Source organism: Numida meleagris, unplaced genomic scaffold, assembly GCF_002078875.1.
Source record: "Numida meleagris isolate 19003 breed g44 Domestic line unplaced genomic scaffold, NumMel1.0 unplaced_Scaffold218, whole genome shotgun sequence".
Classification (NCBI taxonomy): domain Eukaryota; kingdom Metazoa; phylum Chordata; class Aves; order Galliformes; family Numididae; genus Numida; species Numida meleagris.
Window position 1 is genome coordinate 169,100 of NW_018363981.1, and position 26,574 is coordinate 195,673.

General features: G+C 40.6%; 1 protein-coding gene across 36 annotated transcripts in view; it reads left to right on the plus strand.

Annotated features, from left to right (window-relative positions):
- TNS3 (tensin 3) overlaps positions 1-26,574 on the plus strand; it is a 290,201-nt gene that overhangs the window by 141,179 nt on the left and 122,448 nt on the right. For all 36 annotated transcript variants that reach the window (XR_002433899.1, XM_021382346.1, XM_021382352.1 and 33 more), the window contains 5 exons: positions 12,868-12,918; positions 18,895-19,017; positions 20,904-20,968; positions 22,797-22,880; positions 25,890-26,002. Coding sequence is in view for 35 of the 36 variants with exons in the window: in XM_021382346.1 (XP_021238021.1) it covers positions 12,868-12,918; positions 18,895-19,017; positions 20,904-20,968; positions 22,797-22,880; positions 25,890-26,002 (436 nt within the window). In the remaining variant the exon portion in view is untranslated. The remainder of the gene's footprint in view (positions 1-12,867; positions 12,919-18,894; positions 19,018-20,903; positions 20,969-22,796; positions 22,881-25,889; positions 26,003-26,574) is intronic.

Genomic DNA, 26,574 nt, shown 5'->3' on the forward strand with positions numbered 1-26,574 from the left:
TGTGGTCTTCCAATACTTGAAGGGAGCGTATAAACAGGAGGGGGATCGATTGTTTGTGAGGGTGAATAGCGATAGGACAAGGGGGAATGGTTTTAAGCTGAGACAGGGGAGATGTAGGTTAGATATTAGAAGGAAGTTTTTCACACAGAGGGTGGTGACGCACTGGAACAGGTTGCCCAAGGAGGTTGTGGATGCCCCATCCCTGGAGGTATTCAGGGCCAGGCTGGACGTGGCTCTGGGCAGCCTGGTCTAGTGGTTGGCGACCCTGCACTTAGCAGGGCGGTTGTGACTCGATGATCTTTGAGGTCCTTTTCAACCCAGGCCATTCTATGATTCTATGACATGCCTGGACAATATCTAACATTTGAACAGGCAGCCCTCATGCATTTACTTCTGCCCACATTATCTTTTGTCCAGAATGTCGCAACTTGTTACATAGACATTGAATGATGTTCTCAGCTGGTGAATCTTCTAGCTGCTTTTATCCAAGCTAGTGTGTTAGCTTCGTCATTCCCCAGTGACTGCATGGGCTGGTGTCAGGATACAAGGTAGACATGTGCAGTTCTGTGCCCAACCATGTTCCATGTATCCAACCACACGTCTCTGGCCCAGATTGATCAGGTTTGGATAATCCAATCCTGAGTGGCCCCCTGTGTGATCCAAAGCATAAGTCCTCAGTAGACCGCCCAGCTAATCCATGCAGATGTACAATGCACCATCACCTGGTTCCTGGGTTATAACCACAGGAACCACACTGTTCTTGGTTCAGCCCACTGGCTACTCTGTCTATCTCCTTCTTCGAACCAGGTGGTCTAACTTGAGGGATGGTATACAATTGCTTGCCATTTACTATGATTTCCTTTGCTGGACTCATCCATGTACCAGGCATCTTCTAGTATAGAGTATTTTCCCCTCTTGTACAAGACTCCTCTCTGGTGGAGCAATAGTGGTCTCTTCAGGAGCATCACTGTGGTACATCATTGGGCCTAGTATCTTTTGTAGCTCTTCTTTTAATGGTGAGGAGGACAAGTGACTTCACTGTTCCAGTTTGGCAACCCCGCGTGCCACCTCTGTCTTAGGAGCATGGCAATCTATCTTTTACCCACTCTTGAATAGGTAGTGTTGTTTTTACTACTACTACCTCTGCTGTTTGTGTTATTGGCTCTACTGTGTGTAGGGCAGAGTAGGTGGCCAGTAACTGTTTTTCACTCAGGCTATACCTTTCTTCTGTTCTGTGTCAAGCCTGGGACCAGAGACCAATTAGGGTGCTGACAGAACCCTGACACTGCCACAAGCCCTACCCAAACCCTTCCTGGGTTACATGTACATCTAATCCAGTGGGTTGGGTGGGATTGAATATACTAAGTGCCTGTGCTTGTTTGATGGCTCATTTGGCTTGCTGGAGAGCATCTTATTCCATCCATCTCTAATCTCACAATTGGCCTTTCTTAGTCTATACAGAGGCCTCAGGATTTGTGCAAGGCAGGGTATAAAGGTCCTCCAATAGCCCAGGATGCTCCAAAATTCTTGAAGATGTTTTGCTGTAGTTGGTATTGAAAATGCCTGTGTTTTATCTGTAATGGCATCAGGAGTCTTCCCTGACCAAATGACTACCAAGAATTTCACTAACAGTCCAGGTCCTTAACCCTTTTGTAGATTGATAGTCCATCCTTTTTCTTGTAGGTATTTTGATAGTGAACCTACTGCTTTTTCAAGCATTTCCAAAGAGGCAAAAGTCAGCAGTAAATCATCAGTATAATGATATGATTTGATATTATCCTCTTTATCCCACCTCGCCAAATCATGGGCTAACAAATTATGGTAGTAAGTTGGTGAATGTACGTGCCCTTGTGGTAGGACCTGGAAGGTCCACTGCCTACCCTCTCATTTGCATGCAGTTGGTCTTTTGATTCTTTAGCAGTGAGGTCATAGAATGTTTTGGGTTGGAATGGACCTTTTAGATCATGTAGTTCCTAACCCCCTGCTATAGGCAGGGACGTGTCCCACTAGACCAGGTTGCTCAAAGCCACATCCAGCCTGGCCTTGAATGCTTCCAGGGAGGGGGCATCCACAACCTCTCAGAGCAAACTGTGTCTCACCACCCTCACAGTAAAGAATTTCTTCCTAATATCTAGTCTAAATCTACCCTCTTCCGGTTTAAAGCCATTTCACTTCTTCCTGTTGCTACGTGCCCTTCTAAAAAGTCCCTCTCTAGCTTTCCTGTAGGCCCTATTCAGGTACTGGAAGGCTGCTGTAAGGTCTCCTTAGAGCTTTCTCTTCTCAGCCTGTCCTTGTAGGGGAGGTGCTCTAGCCCTCTGATCATCTTCATGGCCCTCCTCTGGACCTGCTCCAACTACTCCATGTGCTTCTTGTGTTGAGGGCTCCAGAACTGGATGCAGTACTCCAGGTGGGGTCTCATGATAGCAGAGTAGAGGGGCAAAATCACCTCCCTCAACCTGCTGGTCATACTTCTCTTGATGCAACCCAGGATATGGTTGGCCTTCTAAGCACACATTGCCAGCTTGTGCTGAATCTTTCATCAGTTGACACTCCCAAATCCTTCTCCTCAGGGCTGCTCTCAAGCCCTCGGGATACTGAAGGATGCATTAGCTAGATCTAGGACACAGTGGTAGGTTTCTGACTCCCTACTCAATGTGTCCAGGAGAGTGGAGATATTGGGTACCGCTGCATGGATTGGTTTTGTGGTCTTGTTTAATTCTCTGTAGTCGACTGTCATTTGCCAGATCCCATCTCATTTCTGGACCAGCCATATAGGGGCTATGTACTGGTCTTATGATTTCCACCTTTTCCAATTCTTGTATTGAGTGCTTTCTTCCTGACCTCCTGGAGTCTATGCTGTCTCACATTAGTGATCCAGTGTGGCTGGGGCACCCAAATGGGCATGTGTGTTGCATAGCCCCATAGGATTGACTGTACCACCCAGGCACTAATTCTCCTAAATTGCAATGTGAACTGTCCAATATTAGTTTGGAGAGTCAGTCCCCATAATATATCTCCTGTATTGGTGGAATAGATACTTTGTACTCCTGAGGAGCTAGACATCTAACACCCAATTTTAACCAGGTTTGCATTACAGGGATCATTTTTCCTCCCCACATTCTCCTGTAATGTTTCGTGTACTGGAAAACTTTGAGAGCTCACCATGAACTATAGACATCTCAGCTCCTGTGTCCACTAAAGTCAATACTCTTTGTATATTTTTTCGGAACCAGCATATTGTCAACTTAACATAGGGCCTCCAATCTCCTTTGGAGACCCTAGTTCTTGGGAAACCTTGGGCCCTCCTTCATGCCATGAATTGAAAAATCCCTAGGTCTTGTTCTTCTGGAGGCCCAGCTGTGGCTGCCCAGATCCCCTGAGGCGGCTGACAGTTCTTAGATGGTATTAGGATGTCTTCTAGCTTCCATGCCTGAGGAGAAGTCCTATCTACATTCCCCCTTCTAGTGGGGGAAGGTGTAAAGCATTATTTCTCTTTTAATTTCCTCCACAGGTTTAGGAGGACATGGTTGGTTTCTTTATCAATGTCATTAAATTGTACCTCAAGCCCATATGAGGTCATTCCACATTTGCCTGCAGGGAACTCTCGCAGGCCAACTGTGGGATCCTCTGGGGGGTGGAAACCTTCAGACTTGTGCTTCCTGAGGATGGTATTCCTTTTTCTGCATTGCTCAAGTATTGTGCTTTGACCTTAGGCACTTGGTTTCTTTGAAGTCAACCACTAGTTGAGTGGCCTGTTGAATTATGGCCTCAGAAGCCACCGAAGGATTTAAGATCACTATGAGTGTCCCACAGCGATGGGTGGGGTGAGCTTGCCGTAGAATTAAGTCTCTTACCTCTGCAGTGAATTTGACTGAGTCAGGACTCTCAAAAGTGTCCTCATAGATGGCTTCCCTCATAGCTAGCTCCTGGATGTAATTCTAGACCTCCTCCATAGAATTCCATAAACCAGTATGGGCAGTTATATCTGGTTTATTAGGCCACATCAATCAACAGGCTGCCATAATCCATTGAGTTAAGGAATTAATTCCCTCATTGTGTATGATAGTGGCATATAACCTTTGCCTCACTGCTGGCTGTGTCATGATAGAGGCCAGTTTGGAAGTTTCTGGGTCATTTACCATAACACTTTTGGCTCTCATATCCCATAATCTCAACAACCAACCTGGGACACTTCCCCTTGCTGTTTGCTTAGTTAGATTAAGTCCATCAATTTAGCAGCCATATATGGGCATATGATAACATGCATTGTAGTTTCGGGAGGAAGCCACTCATTATGTAGTACCTCCTTAAGCCTTCTTTGGATTTTTTTTTTTTTTCCCCCCCAGTGACTGTTGGCCAGATAGCTAGAGGGTCTGGTTCCACTAAAGCCTATAGTTCTGATTCCTTAGGATTCTCCTTTCCAGTATTGTCAGGGCCATAGAGGTCAGATTGCTCAGGATCCACTTTATTTGTGAGAGACAAGGCCCTGACTAGTTGTCTAGTGTTAGTTTGGGTAGGTTTACCTAGTAATACAGTGATTTTATATTCTAGTAGTTTAATTTGATCACATAGTTGATTTTCATCCTTGAGATGTTGTTTTGAGATACTTAAGTGACTTAAGACCATTAACAGAAACCAGGTATGTTTGATTCCGTAAGTTTTCGTTTTCTGAATATGAAACTATCCTTTCCTAGGTCCTCAAAATAAGCATCATTTAGGTTGGGGAAGTAGTGCTCACTCTCCCTGTCCCCCATCCTTCTACTGTACAAACGAGCCTGTGCTATGGAAAGCCTAGAACGTGCCCAGGTAATTCCTTCTCCAGTGAAGCAGATTTTTCTCATCCAAACCAGTTTGCTACACCCTTTAAGAGAGCCATCTCAGAATTTATTTTGCCTTTGGCAGGTTCTGCTACCTAGCTCACCAAGTACAAGGAGAGGCAGTAGCAGATACAGTTGCTTTAAACCAGTTTTAGATTACCCAAGAAAGGTAGATGTCACAACCTGGTAATAAAGAAGCAATTACTTACTTCTTATCTGAAGAGGTTGGGGCTTACTGAATACTCCAGAGAAGGCAGTCTCCAAGTGGAGGTACTTCTTTTCTGGATGCCAGCCCTTAAATGAGGTTAGGGAGTGTTGGACCCATTGAGCCCATTGCACAGGAGAATTGCTTCCACCTGCGCTCTCAGGACTGGCTGTGCCCCTTCACCAGGTGCTCAATCACTGGATCAGGTGGTGACTTCATGGTTCCCATACAGATGGCATAGCTATATTAGAGGGACAGGGTGTTAGCTGTGGGCTTGAAGGACCCACTGCCTTGCGAATTGCTAGTAACACTGCTGTGTGTATGAAAGCATATGGTAATTAAGATAGTGACTGCAAGGGTAATAGGAGAAGGCAATAGAGGAACTGTCTAAAAGGAATTAAGGAGTTATCCTTTAAGGAGATGACAAGACCAAATCAAGTGCTCAGATGAAGCACCTCTACACCAGTGCTCGCAACCTGGGAAACAAACAGGTGGCGCTGGAAGCTACTGTGCTCCTAGAAAACTATGATATAGTTGCTGTCACTGAAACCTGGTGTGATGACTCCTATGACTGGAGTGTGGCTATCAATGCGTACAAGCTGTTGAGAAGGGAGTGGCAAGGAAGGAGGAATGAGGTGTTGCTATCTTATATCAGGAAATAAACAGAATGTGAAGAGCTGCCCCTAAAGAAAAGTCATGAGCAAGTCAAAAGCCTGTGGGTGACAGAGATTGAGGTAGCAAAGGGAGCCTTGTGATTGGTGTCTACTACAGGCCACCCTGTCAAGCAGAGCCTGTCAATCAGACCTTCTATCTCCAGATACAGGAGACATTGTGATCACAAGAGCTCATCCTGCTGGAGGATTTCAACCACCCATACATCTGCTGGAAAAGTAGCATGGCAATCCAGGAGGCTCCTGGAATGCATGGAGGATAACTTCCTAAGTAATTGATGGCCCCACCAGGGGGGATGCAATACCTGTTGCTCACCAATGCAAATGGTGCATATAAGGCCTTGCACCTGGGTAGCAGCAACCTCCACTGCTGGATCCAAGCAGGAGGTTAACAGGATTGAGCACAGCCCTGCCAAAAAGGACCTGGGGGTACTGGTGAATGGTAAACTGGATATGAGTCAACAGTGTGTCCTTGCAGCCCAGAAAGCCAACCATATGCTGGGCTGTATAAACAGAAGCATGGCCAGCAGACTGAGGGAGATGATCCTGCCCCTCTACTCTGTGCTGGCGAGGCCTCACCTGGTGTACTGTGTCCAAATGTGGAGTCCTCAGTACAGGAGCGACACAGACCTGTTGGAGTGCTTCCAGAGGAGGGTGTCAATGGTTTACAGGCGTTTGGCCCGGTTCCGTGACGAATGGGACAGGGGACCCACAGGCCCACGCCACGGGAAAAGGGAAAAGGGAAAAAAAGGGTAAGGAGATGGGCCTGAGAGCAAAGAACAGCGGCAAGAATCTGAGGAGAAAATCTAATTTACTAAATAAGATATCGGAATGCAAAACAACACACTATAATACAATATAATTACAATTTAAGCTGATAAATCCAATACAGAGAATGTCCAAAGTCAAGGTAGCCCTTACTCTACTACCGACGATAAGACGGCTGGGGAGCAAGGTGCTGCCAGGATGAGAGACGAGTGGAAAGAGAATGGATGAGGTCTCGTGATCTGAAAGTTTTTATCTTTTCCCTCTGGCCGGAAATGGTAACAGAGGAGCAAAGTCCCCTGGGGAATGTAGTAGTCCTTCTCTTCTGAGAACCAGGTACATACAGTACATGATGTTATGATGTGGAATACCAATAACCGAAAATCATAAAACCATGACAGAGGGCCACAAAAGTAATTCAAGGGATGGAACACCTCTCCTACAAGGAGAGGCTGAGAGAGCTGGGGCTTTTCAGCTGGAGAAGAGAAGGCTCCTAAGTGACCTGATAGCAGCCTTTCAGTATCTAAAGGCGAGCTACAGGAAAGAAGGGGACAGATGAGAGTCTCTAGCAAGGTCTGTTGTGGTAGAACAAGGGGAAATGGTTTCAAGCTTAAAGAGGTTAGATTTAGATTATATATAAGGAAAAAATCTTTTACAGTGAGGGTGGTGAGGCACTGGAACAGGTTGCCCAGAGATGTAGTAGATGACCTGTCCCTGGTGACTTCGAAGGTGAGGCTGGATCAGACTCTGGGCAACCTGGTGTAGCTGTGGATGTCATTGTTCATTGCAGGGGTGTTGGACTAGATGACCTTTAAAGGTGCCTTCCAACTTTAAGGATTCTATGGTTTGTGGTCATTGATTTTGCTTAAACTATCTTTGACCACCTCCTCCTTAACCAAGAGGAAATCATCCTTCTTCTGGAGTCTGGGATTTCTGAGGGGTGACCTTAGCAGTAAACACTGAATGTGTAGAAGGATGTCCACCTTATCAGCATCCCCTGTTAGCAGGGCATTTAGCATATGTATATTTGTTACTGGTTAGACTAATACAGGTGTTCTGCATTTTCTTTGTCTTGCGTATGTGAATGATATGTTAACACTTGTGTGCTGCTGCTGTTTTTCTGGTTAGAACTATATGTTAATTTTAGCTCATACCCTGTTTTGGCTGCATTTTCCTTTGCCCTGCACTGTACTCCTCATCAGGCCTCTGCTGGTTTCAGTGTGTAAATTTATTCCTGAATAAAAATTCCTAAACAGTTCTGCTTGCTTACTCTGTCTGTTCCTTATCCTTATGGAAATGGGTGCAGACTGGTGAATTTTTGCCATGCCGGTACTTAGTGTTGTAATGACCAGAGTATACCGTTCATGTTACAGACAACACTGGGGGATGTTTCCACTGTGTATAGGATGGTTGCTTTTTCTCTGCTCATTTTTTTTATTACTTCATTTTCTATTTATTAGATGATTTTGACCTAAATTTTAGGATTTTTTAGCTTCATAGAGTTAAAGATTAATGCTTATAAGTTGTGTACAAAATACGAGTAACTGTATCTTGAATAAACAAAAATGGGCTAAAAACAATGCAGTTATTCTTCCACTTGCATCTATTTATTGTATATGCTTTTCATGAAAGCACTGAGTAGCTGGTTTTTTTTTGTTTCTTTATGTGAAATGTTGGTTCCATGCCTTCTGACATGCTACTGTAGTATTCGAGTTTGGTCTCTACTATATGCTTCACAGGAACTTGGCTAGGTCCCTGTATTTCAATTTGGCTTCTGATACAGCAGCGACAAATATCAATCGTGACTTGTAAACTGATCTTAAATATGAATATAACAAGATAGATGGATAGAGGAAAGTTCTCACCAAATCACACAATTCTTTTTTCTGAAAATTTTAGGTAATTGATTTCTTACACAGTTTTAATGCACATTTTAATAATTCTGCATTTTAAGAATAAGACTCTCCACTAAATTGTGTAGAAAGTATTTTTGGTTTAATTCCTGCTGAATTACACTAGGTATTTCTGTAAGAATAACTGTAGCCTTAATTTCAAATGTTGATACATCTTCCTGAACTGAAATAGTATGGACAATGCACATATGAATTTTGTTTACTGTTTACCTGTTCAGCAGTAATCTGTTTAAAATGCAGACAGAATACTGGAATAAAGACTATGTTCCTGGTAGTACAAGGATGTTTTAAGATTTCCTTTTTTAGGGTTTGAGGTCAGTTAAAGTGATGTATGTCTTTTACAGTGAACATTGTGTGTGATTCTGTAACATTATGCAGCTTAAAATACAAGCTGTTCTCTTGGATACCCTGTTAATTGTTTTTGTTGGTTTTTTTTTTTTTTTGTTAATCTGTTGTTGTTTTTCTTCTCTTTCTGTGAATGAAATTCATGTTCACAAACTGCAATTTTCTCTAAAGATGGTATAACATCTTTCTTTTTCCACTGTGTCCTTGAACATCAGGCAGCAGCTTCTAGAGGCAAAGTGATTTAGTTTGTCCTGTTCAGTTCTTAGCTTCTTTGCTGAGACTGCTGATGAGAGTGCTGGTTAATTCCAAACAGGATAGTACACTTTAGAAAAGGGTTCTTAAGTTGTCCTTAGGTAGTAGCTAAGTACATAGTAGACTTACATCTCATTTTTATTCTCGCTCATATTTATGGACTTTTATCCCATTCTGGCAGTATAATGAGACTTCTTAAATGCTTATGAATGTCATCTGTTCTTAGCTCTCTGTGATGTAAATTAGCCACATTTTGAAACAGAATCTGGCTCATTAGCAATGTGTTGGTTATTCAGTATTGGTATTTCAGTTATTTGTTATTGATTGGTACTGATTCAAAGTATTTTCTGATGATACATTCACACATACTTCTATACACTGTGTTTTTTTATTTATTAGCATCTATTTAAGCAGTCTGTATCCTTAGCTGTATCTTGTTAAGCACTGGGTGAAGTTTCCATTGACCAATATTTTGTGGACCACGCACTCAGATTCAAATATGTAAGACATAACCACACTTAGAGGCATTTCTTTTTGAATGCTTGAGCTGAATAGTGATTTTGCTTGGTGTTCAGGTTTCTCTCAGTATACCCCTGGCTAAAATAAATCCACGTGAAATAAATAAAATGTAGAGAACTTTACTGTCTTTTTTGAAGTGTACATCTAGCTTCATCATATAATGTAATGGATCGGCTGTGACATGTGACAAGGGGACAGAGGGACCCGTGGATCCACGCCCTGGGAAGTTGGGGGGAAGGGAGAAGGTAGGGAGGTGGGCCTGGATGAAGGAAAGTGAAGGCAACGAGCTAAGGGAAACACTTATTTAGTAAATATAGTAGCAGAATGTGAGATAACACAATATAATACAATATGATTGGAACTGAAGCTAATAAATAAAATGAGAGAGTTTCCAAAACCAACAACCTTACTCTAATGCAGTAGGTGAAGCAGCCAGGGACCAAAGAAGAGAGAAGTCTTTTGACTCCCAATCAGCTTTATCTTTCCCTCCAAATGGAAAATGGAAATAGAAGAAGTGAGGTCTGTGAGTTGCAGTTCATTCTTCTTTTCTGAGACCAAGAGATTGGAAATACTGACAATCCATGGCACTGCAGCATTAACTCTTTAACTCCCAGAACACTGCATGATATTGTGATGCAAAATACTGATGATAGCCATGAGACCATGACATTCCACCTCTTATTCCACATTACTACATCATACTCAACATATACAAACAATAATTAACATTCTTTAAACACACACACATATAAACACACATGGAATTACTGACTACGCTCCCCCAATGTGAAATTCCATTGAGGTACGCCTTGATCATCCCCATTTTTCTGCATTACCCACCAGGTGAACCCAGGTCCACAAAGAGGTTTGCCCTTGCCTAAAGCTGGGAAGACCTAAACTGCTTTTTTCTTTACATGTACTACAGGGACTCTCCTTCTGTAGTATGTAGGGAGCTGGACTGATAGATCCTTGAGTGTTGACTAACCAGGTGGCTTCTTCCAAATGCTTATTCCAGTGCTTAAATGTTCCACCACCCATTGCCTATTGCTTTCAACGTAGTTTTTAACAATCCATTGTGTCATTCAATTTTACCAGAAGCTGATGCATGGTCGAGGATATGATAAATCCATTCAATGCCATGATCTTTGGCCCAAGTGTTTACAAGAGGATTTCTAAAATGAATCCCATTGCCTTACTCAATTATTTCTGGAGTGCTATGTCACCATACGACTTGTTTCTCGAGACCTAATATGGTGTTTTGGGTGGTGGCATGAGGTACAGTATATATTTCAAGCCACCCGGTGGTTACCACCATCATGGTAAGCACATAATGGTTACTGTCACAGGTTTGTGGCAAAGTGATTTAATCAACCTGCCATGCTCCTCTATATTTATACTTTTGCCATTGCCCTTCCCCCAGAGAGGTTTCATCCAATTGGCTTGTTTAATTGTGGCCCATGTTTCACAGTCATGAAAAACCTGTGCAATAGTGTCCACAGTTAACTCCACCCCTCGGTCTCTAGCCCACTTATACATTGCATCTCTTCCTTGATGGCGTGAGGTTTCATGGGCCCACTGAGCTAGAAATAATTCACCTTTGTGTTGCCAGTCCAAGTCTATTTAAGCCACCTCAATTTTGTCAGCTTGATCTACCTGTTGGTTATTTTGTTGCTCTTCAGTAGCCTAACTCTTGGGCACATGAGCATCTGCATAGGCACCTTCATGACCATATTCTCTGTTCGGGCAGCAGTGTTTTTACACAGTTCAGCAGCTCAAATACGTTTACCTCTTCGTTGCCAGTTGCTTTGTTCCCACTGCTCTAACCACCCCCATAAGGCATTTGCCACCACCCATGAGTCAGTGTAAAGATAAAGCATTGGCCACCTCTCCCGTTCAGCAACATCTAATGCCAGCTGGACAGCCTTTACCTCTGCAAATTGGCTTGATTCTCCTTTTCCTTCGGTGGCCTCTGCAACTTGTCATGCAGGGCTCCACACAGCAGATTTCCATCTGTGATGCTTCCCTACAATACAGCTTGATCCATCAGTGAACAGGGCATATTTCTTTTCATTTTCTGGTAATTCGTTGTGTGGTGGGGCCTCTTTAGCACACTCGTGGTGATGTTCCAAACTTTTTACCTTCAGGCCTGTCCATGATCACTTCTAAGATTCCTGGGTGACTGAGGTTCCCCATCCAAGCTCACTGTGTAGTCAGTGCAATCCACTTACTCCAAGTGGTATCAGTAGCACAATGGGTGGAGGGAACATTTCCTTTAAAACATGTAGTTGAGCACCAGCAGTCAAGGTGCTAGAAGGAGCTGCATTTCAGTACCGATTACTTCAGAAGCAGCTCGAACCCCTCTCATATGCGACTGAGATCTCCTTCTCAGTTGGAGTGTAGCACTCTTCGGGCCCCCTGTACGCTCGACTCCAGAATCTCAGGGGTTGGCCTCAGGTCTCTCCTGAGGCCCTTTGCCAAAGATGCCAAGTGGGGCCTCTCTCTCCAGCAGCAGTGTAGAGGATGTTCTTTACATCCTGTCCCGTCCGTACCGGCCCCAGGGCCATGGCACAGGCTATCTCCTGTTTGATTTGCTCAAAAGCCTGCTGCTGGTCAGGGCCCCACGTAAAATTATTCTTATTCAGCATCACCTGATGAAGGGGGCTAACAGTGAGGCTATAGTTCGGAACATGCATTCTCCAAAAGCCCACTACGTCCAGAAAAGATTGTGTGTCTTTCTTACTGGTGAGTAGAGACATATCAACAGTTTTGTTGACAACATCTGTTGGGATGTGATGATGTCCATCTTGCCACTTTATATCTAGGAACTGAATTTCCTGTGCAGGTCTTTTCACTTTGCTTCGCTTAATAGCGAAACCAGCTCACTGAAGGATTTGGATTATTCAGATTATTTGGATATTTGGATTATTTTGGACTGGATAATCTTGTAGGTCTTTTCCAACCTTGCTAATTCTATGATTCTAATTCTTTCTTGAAAGCTTTCTCTGCTGTATCACCCCACACAATAATGTTGTCAATGTACTGCAGGTGCTCAGGAGCATCACCCTGTTCCAGTGCAGTTTGGATTAACCTGTGGCAAGTGGTTGGGTTGTATTTCCATCCCTGGGGATATTATGATGTGGAATACCAGTGAAAACTGTGAAACCATGACGTATACATAAACTCAGTTTACTATGGAAAGTACCTAAAATACATTTACTTATGTTAACTGTCTCTAAATGTTTATTTAGTTCAGTAAAGTAGTAAGCAAGCCTGAAGTTCTACAGCTGCAATTTCAGTAATAATAATCTGTTTCAAATAGTGATTTATTACATAAATTATGAAGTCTTAATAATTGATATTTTCTCTTTCCTTCTTAACAGGTGATAAACCTTTCTGAAAAGAGGTATGACCTTACCAAACTTAACCCAAAGGTATTGATTCTTTTCTGTATCACACCTCTTTTTCTGTAGTATTAAATATGATTTAAATGGCCTAATAAGTCTTTAAGCTCTTCAAGACTTGCTACAGAGTAAGATAACTTTTGAGTTTTGTACCTGTTTGGTCTGTGCTTTTCTAAGATATTTCTGTTTTCTTAGACTTCACACACTGGACCTGAAACCTGTTGTGGCTACTGAAAAAAATCCTATTGAGTGAAATAAAATGTACTCCAAGAGTGCTTTTCTTGTGTACTCATGGGATACTGGTAGCTAATATTCTGTAGTGTACTGTCTAGTGGCTGAAGCTAGTGAACTCAATTCAAATACAAACTTTACTTTTATGTTGTCGTTTCATAGCTGCTTCTTTGTACAATAGAAACATAGGGAAAAGACCTATTGATGTCAGTCTTCAGTTTTTCCTCATACTTTCCCTTCTAAGTGTTCTAAGTAGATCACTCTGAAAGTAATGTCTCCTATTTGTAGCACAATAGCACAATAACAGTATTTGATAGAGCAGATTCTCAGCTCCAAAACACAATTTTTCAACATAGTCACCACCATAAAGTATGTATTTTCACCAGCGGTGAGCAAGAGCCTGCATGCTGTGCTTGTGAAAATCTGCTTGACTGTTTGGAATATGGCTTGTCTTTCATATGTCTGTCACCACTGCTGAAACACATCATCCACTGTCTCACTCTGCTAACGTCCACTGTTTGGTCTCCATAAATGTTCTGCAAGCATCAGTGATTGTCAATAGTTGCCATTTTTTCTACATGGAGGAATTCAATTGCTTACTAGTTTGTCAAACCGCCCCTCTGCTACCATCTGTCTCATGACAACAAACTGTAATGGAATGTGGTTGGGAAGGTTCAACCTCTACTGCCATACCATCACCTCTGATGCGTTAGACCAACATAATAAAATAGGAGGCATTACTTTTGGAGTAGCCCTTGTATTTTTTATAAAAAATGAATTGTAGTTGCTCTTCAGCAACTGGTGTGTCATGATGGACAGTTCCACGTTCTTCAGAAGGCACACGAAGGGCAAGTAAGGAGAGAGGATGGTGCTGGATGTGAGCTGGGCTGTATGGAGCTTGCTGTCGGCAATGTCATGGTTGAGAGACTCTGGGAAAGGATGAAGGGACAAGCAAATAAAGGAGATGTCATTGTGGGATTCTACTGTGGACTACAAAGTCAAGATGGGAAGACCAATGAATTACTCTCTAAGGAACTAAGAGATACTTCTAGATCATCCACCCTTGTCCTTACAGGTGTCTTGACAGGCATTAATTCAGAATACCACACAGCTGGCAGAAACAGGTCCAGAAGACTGCTAAAACACCTTGACATTATATAACTTCCTGGTAAAGGTACTAAGGGAGCTGAATAGGAAAGGTACCTTTCTGGATTTGGTGTTTGTGAACAGAGGAGATCTCATGGGAGATTGGAGGCTATCTTGGCCATAGTGACTGTGAAGTAGTTGAGTTTAAAATCTGTGTTAACAGAAGGAAAACTAACACCAAAACTTCAAGCCTGGATATGGGGAGAGCAGACTTCAGGCTGTTCAGGGAACTAGTTGAGCAAGGTCCCCTGGGAGATTGCTTTTAATGATGTTGGTGTCCATAAGTGCTTTTCGCTTTTTACGTACAACCTCTTAGGAGCACAGAAATAGGCAATTCCAGAAGATCAGCTTTTCTGAGCAGGGATCTTCTTCAACATAGGTGGAAAAAGAAAGTGCATAGCCCCTGGAAGCGAGATCAGGCAACATGGGAGGTGTACAGGTATACTCTTCACCACTGTAGGGAGAAAATTAATGTGACCAAAGCACAATTAAAGTTGAAGCTGGCCAGTACTATGGTGGATAACAAAAAGGATTTTTTTATATATGTTAAGAATAAAAGGAGGAGCAGAGATAATGTTGGTCTCTTTCTTGATGAGGATGGCAACCTCACAAGTAGGGATACAGATAAAGCAGAGATGTTTAATACCGTTTTCACCTGTTTGCAACATCGGGAATGGGTTCTGGGACCCCAAATGCCCCAAGTTGGAGGGCCATGACTATGGTAATGATGTTCTCCCAGTCAACCCTGAATTTGTGCAGGATTTGCTGCTCCAGCAAATCCTGTGCATGTAAGTCCATTGGGCCAGGTGCGATTCATCTCAAGGTGCTCAGAGAGCTAGCTGATGTCATTATGAGAACTCTCTCAATTATTTTTCAAGACTGGTCTTGGGAAGGGTAGAGAGGCCTTGCAGAGAGATCTTGACAAATTGGAGAACTGGGCAATCACCAGACTCATTAAGTTTAAGAAATGCAGGTGTTTCATTTTGCACTTGGGACAAGGTGTCTTGCTCCAAATATTGGAGGAGTTGGTTCAGTGTATATATTACCTGGAGTGAGATTAGGACCAAATGAGGGTAAATGCTGTCCAATCAGTTGATTACGAATTCTAATCAGCTAAGGAATGCAGGGAAGATGGGGAAGTTTTAGCATTGGTCACAGAGACTTGAGCTACTTTCTTATGGGTGGACCCATTGTTCATCCAACACCCTACCTTTATTCTTTGTCCTGCATCTTCCAGGAGCTGTGAGAATCAACCAGTACTATCCAGGCCCCATTCATTTCCTGAATATATTTCATTACTGTGTATAACCACAGTTGAAAGGGTTAAGCCTCTGTTAGAATTAGAATTCAGTCCCATACTCCCAGTTTGCCCAGTACAAGCATGGGACCATGGCCACCCAGTGAGTGTGATAGGGTCAGCATAAGCAATTACAAATATCAGTCTTGTTGTCTACGACAACATACTAAGGCTTCCCTTCCGTCCGCACCTCCGCGTGCAGGGGCATACGGGACACATACACGGTATGTAGCGCCGAAATGCCAATTTAATGCTGCGCAACAAGGCTACTTATACCCGTACACGCGACCGCCCCGTATACCCGTGACCCCCCCCTGCTCCTCCCAGGTGCTCGCAGGCACCACCCGTCGTGACTCCCCGATTCCTTCCTTGGTGCTCGCAGGCACCACCCATCCCATTTAATCCCGCAAGTCTGAAGAGGATGCTTGCCCAAAACAGTGGCACTGATGATGCCACAGGGATCCCAGGAAAAGGAGCAAGCTGAGAAGGGAACTTGTGAGACATAGCAATAGAATCAACATTCATTAGCATCTGGAAAACAAAAGAGAGAGTACTTCCTGGTTCTAGAGGAACCAAGGTTAGAGGAGACACAGCTGGAAAACAAAAGAAAAAACTTCCTGGTTCCAAAAGAACCAAAGTCGGAAGGTAGGTGAAATCCAGATGGTTAACTTTGTGTATCTTCCTCTAATCATCTCAAGCCTCCCTGATGTATTTATTAAGAGGCTCAGTGAGCGTCAAAGGGACAGACTCTGTGTGGGACAAATCAACCATCACTGGGGAATAACTGTCCAAATAAGCAAATCTTTGAATTAGGGACCATAGGGCACAGTGGTTACTAGTGGTGAAAAATACCCCAGGTCCCCAGTAACCTTCTGCTTCTTTTTCAGTCAACAGGATCAGGTCTCCCCCCATCAGGTACACTCTTCATACATGTTCTGTCTCCAGTTCCTTAGGGGTGTGAGCAAAATCTTTCTTTAGTTTGACATACTTGGCAATGGAGAAGGGGACTTCCTTGACACTAACATCGGAGTACCCATCTTTGCCCTCTTCATATGTATGCTTAGTTTTTATCAGAGAGTGGAGGGAGGTCACTGGGTTTTCTAACTTATCTATTCAGGCTCTCACATTCTCCAGGCTTTCTCTTGGGTACAAGCCACTCCCTGGGAAACTACCATTATTCTCTGTCTCATTTATCAGCTGTTCTCTAAGGGCTTGTTGGAAGAGGACCACTGCATGTTTTTCTTTCTTTAACTGCCCCCTAAGATCTTCTACTTGGACCAGCAGGTGTTTGACCAATTCCTGCAAGGATGGAATAATTTGGTTTCTGCTGTGTGCTGCTGGTCGTGGATCTGTATGGCAGCATTAGGGGCAGCTCCTAGAACTACAGAAATGGTTGATTTTCCCTTTCCCTCTCTCATTCCCTTTCCCTCCTTGTGGAGGGAATTTATATGATTCACATCTCCCTCCAAGTTGGACCAATTTTTCTGTGCCCACTCCATCCCCACAGGGGAGGGCACTATGTTTTCTAAGAGTTTGAGGAGAGGGTTCTCACCCTCATTCTTCTTTTTGTTAATGCTCATACCTCAAATGTGGAGCAATCTGCTCAGGGGGAAAACGCATATTAACAAATCAGCAGTTTGCCCCATAACACCCCTGAAAGGTACACATGTATTCTAAGAGGATAATTCTCTCACCTTGGGGTATATCTTGAGGGGTACACTCATATTCTGGGAGGACAACACTCTTGCCTTGGGGTATATTCTGTCCCATGATGCCAATTTAATGTCAAGTGTTTCAGGGCCGATTCAGTCTGGTTCCGTGACTAATGGAGCAGGGGACCCATGGACCCATGCCCCAGGAGATGGGGAAAGGGGAAAAGGTAGGGAGGTGGGCGTAAAAACAAAAGCAACAGCAGCAACAAGCTAAGGGAGAAAAACTAATTTACTAAATGTAATATCAGAATGCAAGATAACACAGTATAATACGATATAATTGTAATTGAAGCTAATAAATGAAATAAAATGAGAGTGTGTCGAAAACCAAAGGCCTTACTCTAATGCTGAAGGTGAGATGGCTAGGGATCACACACTGCAGAGACAAGCAGTAAAAGAAAGGGACATCTCGTGACTTGTGAACTGTTTTATCTTTCCCTCCAAATGGATAACAGAAATGGAACAGTGAAAGTCTTCTGGGATATGTAGTTCTTCTCTTCTGAGAACCAGGTACCCAGAAATATCAACAGTACATGAAACTGGAGCATTAACTCTTTGACTGCCAGTGCACTACATGATATTATGATGTCAAATACCAATAACAAAAATCATAAAACCATGACAAATGTCTCGCTTCAGTTATTGGAGGAGATAGATACGTATACATAAACCTGGAGTGAGATTAAGACCAAACAAGGCCATGTGCTGTCCGACTGGTTTGTTACAAATTTTAAGCAGCTAAGGAATGCAGATGGGTAAGTTGGCAATAGTAAAGGGAGGAATCCCAGGGAACAGATTATAAAGTGGAGATAGTCACCACCATGGATCCAGCAATTTCTCATTGGTCTGTAGGGGGCTGCAAGTTGGTCAGCAATGTCTTGTTGACATGCACAGCTGCAGTTTGGTGGAGGGGGTACCTGTTCTGCCTCAAAACTCTCTGGGTTTTCATCCTCTTCATAGCATTGTTTTCGCTGCCAGGGGCAGTGGCTGGTTGTCGGAGGCACTTATGTTTTGTTCGTCAGGGTCAACAGCAACACTTGCTTTAGTTGCCAGGGGCACTTAACGTTTTGTTGGTCAGGGGCAACAGCATATCTGTAGTACATGCCCCTCCTGTTGGACAGTTGGCAGTTGATCACACAATTGTTGCATGGTGGGCTGCTAGTTATGTGCATGGAATCTCCTGCATATAAAGAAAAGGAATTGTAAACAAAATAAAAACAGTCTTAAAATATTTGACCAGGTCAGTGAGCATTCTTTGTTGTAATGTTGACCTTATGAATATTTTGCTTTTTTAAATTCTCTGAGTTTCTAATTGAAAATTCTTTAAGAAATAAAGATCTTCAGAAAAATTTTGATGTATCAGTGGTTGATGTGTTTTGGGAAGTGTGTTTCTTTTTACAAATGTACTAGATTTTTAAGCAAACAAAGCAAAAAAAAAAAAACAAAACCAGAAACACTAGCCCATTCTTCCCCTTAAGAGACCTGTTAATATATTTACCTATATCATATCATTCAAGTGTAACATGTGAAATAATTCTCATGGTTGGAGAAAGTAAAGAGACCTCACCATATGGAGAATAATGGTGAAGATGACTGTTAATATTATTTGTTTAACTGCAGATTATGGATGTGGGGTGGCCTGATCTGCATGCACCACCTCTTGATAAGGTGTGCACCATCTGCAAGGCTATGGAGTCATGGCTGAATAATGATCCTCAACATGTGGTGGTGATCCATTGCAAAGTAAGTGAGTTTTGTGTCCTCACTGACTGCCAGTTTGAATTTATTTTGAAAAGATTGTCCTTTATCCTTACTCATTTAAAAATAAAAATAAAGATTGGTCTGTTTTCAGTGTTGGAAGCTGTTTGCCAGATCTTCAGTTGATTTAAGTAGGCTTAAATCCACTGAACTTGCATGCTTTTTATCTCTGCTTTTTTATAACTACTGTTCTAGCCTCTATACTAGAGTATTGCATGCAGTTATGTTAGTTTGCTTCTTCAGAGGTCAGCACTTCTTGTATAAGTTTACTTAGAGTCTTGAGTTTTTCCAGTTCAGAGGAAAATTCTTCAGAAGCATTTTAAATTCTGTGACATTTTTGACATTCTGTTGCTGCACGAGCATCGGGAACATATCATGGGCTTAACTTCAGTCAGTTGGATCCACACTGCAGATCATCATAGTTTAAATATCCAAACTGCTTTTAGTATGCTAAAGTGGATGTTAAAGTCTAGCACAACAGAATACCTTTTTCTGGACTTTATATTTTTTGTTTGTATTGGAAAATGTGACCTACAGTGTTGAATATATAGCACAGATCTGTATCTCATAGATCATCCCTTCAGAGTATAGTATGTTTGTAGGAAATGAGTGCATTAAGTACCTTCTGGGACAGATTCTAACTGTCTATGTAATTGCAGTGACATACAGTAAAGCTTGCTATTGTGCAGACCTGCTGCTTCTCCTTGCTCACATAAAGAAAAATAAAGAAAAGCCTTAATTAAAAACAAATAATATGAGTTCAGAACTGAGTTAGCAACTATGCTGCTGACACTTGAGGTAAATCTGTCTATGTATTGCTGGCAGATATTACGTTAAACAAAATGAGGGTAATATGGGACCGAAACTTCTCTGCACATTGAGTTGTATAGTCTCTAGTCATGTGGTTCTTGCAGGTAGAATTGAGACACTAGGGAGTTCTTACTAGCTGAAGGACTACAGCCGGGAGGATGGCCCATATATAGGACAAAAGAAAAGGGGCACAGTATTATTAAATATTTTATTTGCAAATTGGTGTAGTTGATTCATGCTTCTTGGTAATGCCTTAAAAGTTTTTGAACACAATAGATGCAACTATCCTGTGTCAGCTGAGAGTCTGAAAATGTTTTGAAATTAGTGAGATTTACCACTTGGTAAATTGTATTGAATTTAGATCACATAAAGTATTTAATAAGATTTTGAAACATTTTTTTTTGATACCTCAGAGAAAAATAAGCAGCAGTTTTTAGTCTGCTATAGGTGCTATGGGGTTAAGAAGGTAAAAATAACAAAACCTGTCAGAAATCATATGCTTTTCTGTAGCGGTTTAACCCAGCAGGTGGTTGAGCACCACAAGGTTGTTCACTCTCCCCAGTGGGATGGGAGGGAGAACTGGAAAAAACAAAGTAGAACTCTTGGGTTGAGATAAAACTATTTACTAAGAGAAAAGGAAAAGGTTAATAATTATTTATAAAAATGACAAATACATATGTAAAAATGTACATAACAAGTGATGCAAAAGCAATTGCTCACCACCTCCTAACCTAGATAATGTGACTGACAAAAATCATTACTGCTGGAGAGCCAGACTTTATCTGTGTTTTGTCATACATTTGTGGAAGCTTCCTGCTAATTCAGTAAGACTTGACACACATGCATGTAGAAACCCTACTTAACATTTTTCATGTCACTTGTCAACCAGTTTGCAGTAGGGAGAGAAGTTACTGTCCATCATTAACACCTTTCAAACAACACATGAAATGCCTGACCAAAGAGAGTTCGTGAATCTCCTGTCATAAAGTTCTGTTTAATATGGGTCAAGTAAAATACTATCTGCAATAAAGATTAAATAAATAATATTTTCCCTGATGCAGGGAGGAAGAGGAAGGATTGGCGTAGTCATATCATCATATATGCATTTTACCAATGTTTCTACAAGGTAAGTTATGAATAACGGAAAGAAAGATATAATGTGCATTTTTTGCAAAAAGGAAAACATAAGAAAAAGGTGTTTTATAGTTGTTGTAGCAGTTCCCTGCTTAAGTTTTGTTATCATGCCTTCTCAGCAATCTTGGAGCATGTCTTAAAACAACAGATTTTTCTTGGTCTTATTCCTAGACATTGATCAAAGTGCAGATTGCAGTTGAAAACATCATCTGAATCTTATCTTGCAGGACCAGGTCTTCAGTCGATTTAAACAATAAGCGTCTGATTGCTTGGTTTCAGTTTTTTCTTCTAGAGTGCTCAAATTATGAACTGACAAAAGACAGTTTATGTCAATAAAGATTAAGTTTTATACATGCTGTCAAATGGATGAAATGTTTTGGTTTTTTTTGCTTTTTAATCAAATTGTTCTTCCTTAATGTTGTTTTTGCTTTATATATATATGTTTTATATATTTATACACACATGTATATATGAGTTTGTATATATAAGTATATACTTATCTAGAAACATAAACGTATAAAATTTTCACTCTAACTGCCATGGTTAAGTCAAATAGTATTCTGAATTCACACCAACCTGTCAGTAATGAATTCCAGTACTGCAGTGGATTAAGTTCTGGATCACTGTAGGCTAATAGCAAATTTCTCATGGGTAAAAGCCCATGAGAACTGTGTGTAAAAAATTTTAAAGCAGTATGTCAGAAAACAATTTATGTACACTTTGGTAAGCCTGATTGACAGGTAAAAGTAGGTTAAGAAATTAAATGCATTATATACGCCAATATATATTGAAAAAATAAGAATGTAAGTTACTCTGAAATTAATGCCTCCTATTTATTTCCGTGGAAACTACAAGAAAATGCTAATAACACAACACCACCATCTGCTAGAGCACATTTTCAGCTACAAAACACTATTTAACACTAATTAATTAAAGCTAATTAACACTGTCAGCTATATCTGTTATGAGGCACATGGTTTTAATCTAGTATCAATATAGCAGAACGAACATAGTATGTTACTTGAGGTGTGTGATTAATAGCATTCTTACTGATTTTTGGCACATCTATTTGTGTTGGGTTTTTTTGGTACCCTCTTGCATTCATCCACACTGATCCTGAAGACCCCCATCAGAGCCTCTTATATTCTGGGCAGAGAATAGAAGAAAGTATATTTTTCTGAATGTGTTCAAATGTGTACATTTGAACAGTTTGTAGTTATCTGATGAAAAGCGTTTATTCTTCAAAGATATATATTTCTATTTAAAATGTTCATGGCCTTGGTGGCTCAGGGCAGAAGAAACAGAGATTGAATAAATTCACTGCTTGAATGATCCTCTAGCCTGGCACATTTTGCGCCTCATGTACTGTATTACAGTCAGAGCGAGGTAATGCTTTTCACCACCATTGTGTTGCTGCTGCTTTTTTAAAAAAGGGAATAAGTGTGTATTTCAAACATAACTCACCTATTGAACATTGTAGAAATGATGGCAAGTATCCTTTTTCTTGTTTTTGATAAATTTTATTGCATTGTGTAATGCTGGAAATATGCAGTTCAAATAATTGAGTAAGGGAGAAGATACTTTGGCTCCGGAAGAAACCAGCCCTACAGTTTGGAGGAAGAAGGTGTCAGTAAGAAACAAAAAATCTGGTCTGACCTGTATGTGCTAGGGTTTCTAGTTAGATACTTACTTATTTTCTTATTCTTTCATTTCCTTTTTTCCCCTCCAATTGCCTTGCCATATTTTAAGCAGTAACCTGCTAAATTTCCAAGATAACACCAAAATGGAATAACATGGTATCTGTGCCTCTGTTTTTACAGTGCTGATCAGGCTCTAGACAGATTTGCTATGAAGAAATTCTTTGATGATAAAGTTTCAGCTTTAATGCAGCCATCCCAGAAAAGGTATTCAGCTTATTTTTAATTTATACCAATAAGAAATGCCATTGTTATATTCTGTCCCAAACTTTAATCCCTTCTTTGCTGTATGAATGCTATTTCCAAAAGATCCTCTAGTAATTTCTGAACCTGTAGTACTTTATTTTGCACTAATCTTGACTGATGAAATTGCACCCTCAATTCCTGCACATAGCTTGAGGTAGATGAGACCTTTTATACCACACAGCATGTGTTCTTACTGTATTGTTTGCTAGAAAAAAGAAGATATCATTATTTGTTTCTTACTTGCTCCAAGATAAAATCTTGTTTTTATGTAGCATAAATTACATATATGGAATATTCGCTGATTCACGTGCGATAAAGTTTTTTTATTACCACTTGGTTGTAGGATCTGTAGATCCTGTAGATTATCCAGCTGTTTCATGTCCATGCTATTAAGTTTTTGTCAAAACATGCATTATATATTCTGTCTATCTGGATGTCTTGCCTGTTCAGTCCGTCTGCACAAATAAGATTGTGTTAGGATTCAAATGAAGCGCTTTGGGATGTGAATAGTTCTGAGATTGGCTGCTTACCTGCTTTTGACATGCAGTGATGAAGGATCCAGTACCAAAAGAGACTGATACCCATTAGACAACTTAGCGTGATATAGCTGAATCTTCTTCTAGAAATGTAAAAATTCACCTGGATTTAATTAAAAATTAAAAAATTAAAAAATTAAGATTAAAAATTTCACCTGGATTAAATAATTACTGTTCAGGTTTAGTTTTAGTCAGCATGTACACAGTAGTTTTTAGAAGTCATATAAAGGATAAGGCTTTGCTAGTAATTAAACTAGAAAAAAAAAACAAACATAAGACACTTGATTCTCTTCATCTCTAAGTAAGAAAAGCTTTTCCATTGCATCATGAACTTGCTTGGTGTCTTGAACAGCACTTTTTCACTTGAAAAATAATAACTATGCTGCACTGTGCAGTGCTTTGCTATTTATGAGCACTCCTGCACTGTGCACACTTCTGTGACAGCCAGTGATTCTCACAGCAGTTTCTGCATCTTGTGCCTCATGGCAGTTTTTAATAACTGTGTTTACAGAAAGTTTTGGTTGCTTCTAACTTAGTTGATCTGTATGCAAACTATGAAGCTAGAGATTAAATAGATGTAAATAGTGACATCTTGCTATTGTATCCTCTTTAAGGAGACTTTTTTTTTCCTTTGAAGTGTCTCAGTTTGCCTGATGACATTAGCTTCTTTGCTGAGCAGTACTGAAATTGAGCTGTCCTTACTGTCTTCCAAATACATACGCATGCATGTACTTTGGTATTTCACTCTCCATGAGAACAGAGGGGGTTCTCCAAAGAACCATTTGTCAAGACCATTTTCCTAAGCCCAGACTTTCCTAACTTTGTCTGGTCTGGCCATGGCTATTGTAATCCAATTGGTAATCCAAAGGTAAAAACAACTCTATAACATTCCTGGCTAATTTTGTAATCTTTTTCTTACCCCATGTTGATCAGCTGTTGGCTTGAATCACCCTTCTATTGTCCTTCTAATTTGAAACTATTACTGGATAACAAATTAGCAATATCCTTGTTAAAATCTAGTTAATGTATAAAAATATATAATTTAGTTGAAAATCAAAAGGATAAAATTTGAAAATACACCCATAATTTGTACTTTGAAAATTTTTTTCCATTAAATTTTGTATTTAAAAAAAAAAAGACAATTAAAGACATCACTCCTATAAATATCACTTAACCTGTTTCCTCCTGCTAGTCAGAGCCTGTACCAGGGGAATGCAAACCAGCCATGCTGTAGACCACAACTCATATTTTGAGTTCATTCTGTCAGTACTTAAAATGGATATTTCCTTTCAGATAAGCAGTTTGAAATTTACCAGAATAAGAAGTACAGGAACATTGCCATCATATTTTAAACTTCCAGATAAGTCTCCAGAATAAATCTTTGAACACATTTCTTAAATTAAGTCATCTCAAATGGACTGTCCTGAGAAATGAGGTTCAAGAATTCAAACAATTTTTTTGAGACATCAAAAACAAATTGCAGTAGAGAGAAAATGTTCAGAGTGAGAGATCACTGGTAAAATGTTTTCCCACTGCTTTTTGTCATATAGGTGTAATAATTTGTGAACTTGTGCTTCAGTTGTACCAAATATTTTCAGGAAGAGTGAAGAAGGAAAATAAAAAGCAGTGTGTATTTTGTGAACTTTTCAGACTAAAGTTAGCCTTACTAGCTGCCTATAAAAAAGGAACCTATTCTAAACAACCACAGCCCCTATTCTGGGATAGTAAAGATGTCGTGGCTGGGCAGGATATCTTTAGTTGTGGTCGCTACTGGGTGTATGCAGTATGGGATACTTACTGAGATTTTTGATAATTTTACATGCTAAGAGGAATTTGTTTAACAAATCCTTCTGTGATACTCACTTGCATTTACATGCTTTTGAACTCATGACCAAAAAGGTATTAAAATAGCAGCAATACAATGATTTTCACATTGCTATGATAATTTTCCTCTGGTACTGAATGAGATTACTTCCTAGTATGAAGATGTTATTTGCCCACATTAGTCTTTCTGCTAAGATTTTTGATGAGGACATTTTTTACTTCTGTTTCAATGAGGAAGTGTGCTTCAGTGTAAATGGAGTGGAGTCCATTACATGCTGTTGCAAAAGCCAATTCAGATTTTTAGTTGTGAATAAAAATGCATACCAAAATGATTGATACCACTAATCCTTCTAGTTACTTTCATATTTAAAGTAGTGATGTAAATAATTAAAATGAAGACTTTTAACAGTAGCTGTACAACAGGTATGTATTTAGTAATTTTGTAAATTGAAGTATATTTTCATGCTGTTTTGTGAAGATTACTCTTTTAGAGTTATGAGTAATGTCACAATGCTTTTCAGTACCCATGGACTAGAAATATTAGTGTAAAGAATATATTTCCCTGATATGATTGCATTTCTGCTAATTAAGATAAATTTTGTATTTTTAGATATGTGCAATTTCTAAGTGGCCTTCTATCTGGATCCGTGAAAATGAATACAGCTTCACTTTTCCTGCACCATGTTATCTTTCATGGCATCCCAAGCTTTGATGCTGGGGGAGGTAAATTTTGTATCTTTTTATATCCCTGTGTACAGGTTTAAAGCCTTTTAGTCATTCTGAAACTTTCTAAAAATCATACATACGACTCAGAGTAACAGGAAAACATAGAGTGGCTTGGGTTGGAAGGGACCTTAAAGGTCATCTAGTTCCCCCTATTTGCCTGCCACTAGATCAGGCTGCCCAGGTCTTCATCCAGCCTGGCTGTGAACACATCCAGGGTGGGGGCATCCACAACATCTCTGGGCAACCTGTTCCAATGCCTCCCCACCCTCTTTGTAAAAAATTTCCTCCTAACATCTAATCTCAATCTCCTCTTTTAGTTTAAAAATTTTCCCCCTTGTCCTATCACTATCAGGCCATGTAAAAAGTTGATGAGTTGATGCTCCTTGATGGCCATCTAAAAATTCCCAGTAAATGAACCAGAAGAGAAATACTGTATAATGAAATATTTTTTTGTCCTCTATTAAATGATGAAATGGTGCCTGTTTTCTGAACAGTTGTGCTCCCAGTTCCTGTAGAAGAGCTGAGAACCTGATTATTTTTTACGGTCAAGTTTCCTTCTTTAGGAAATA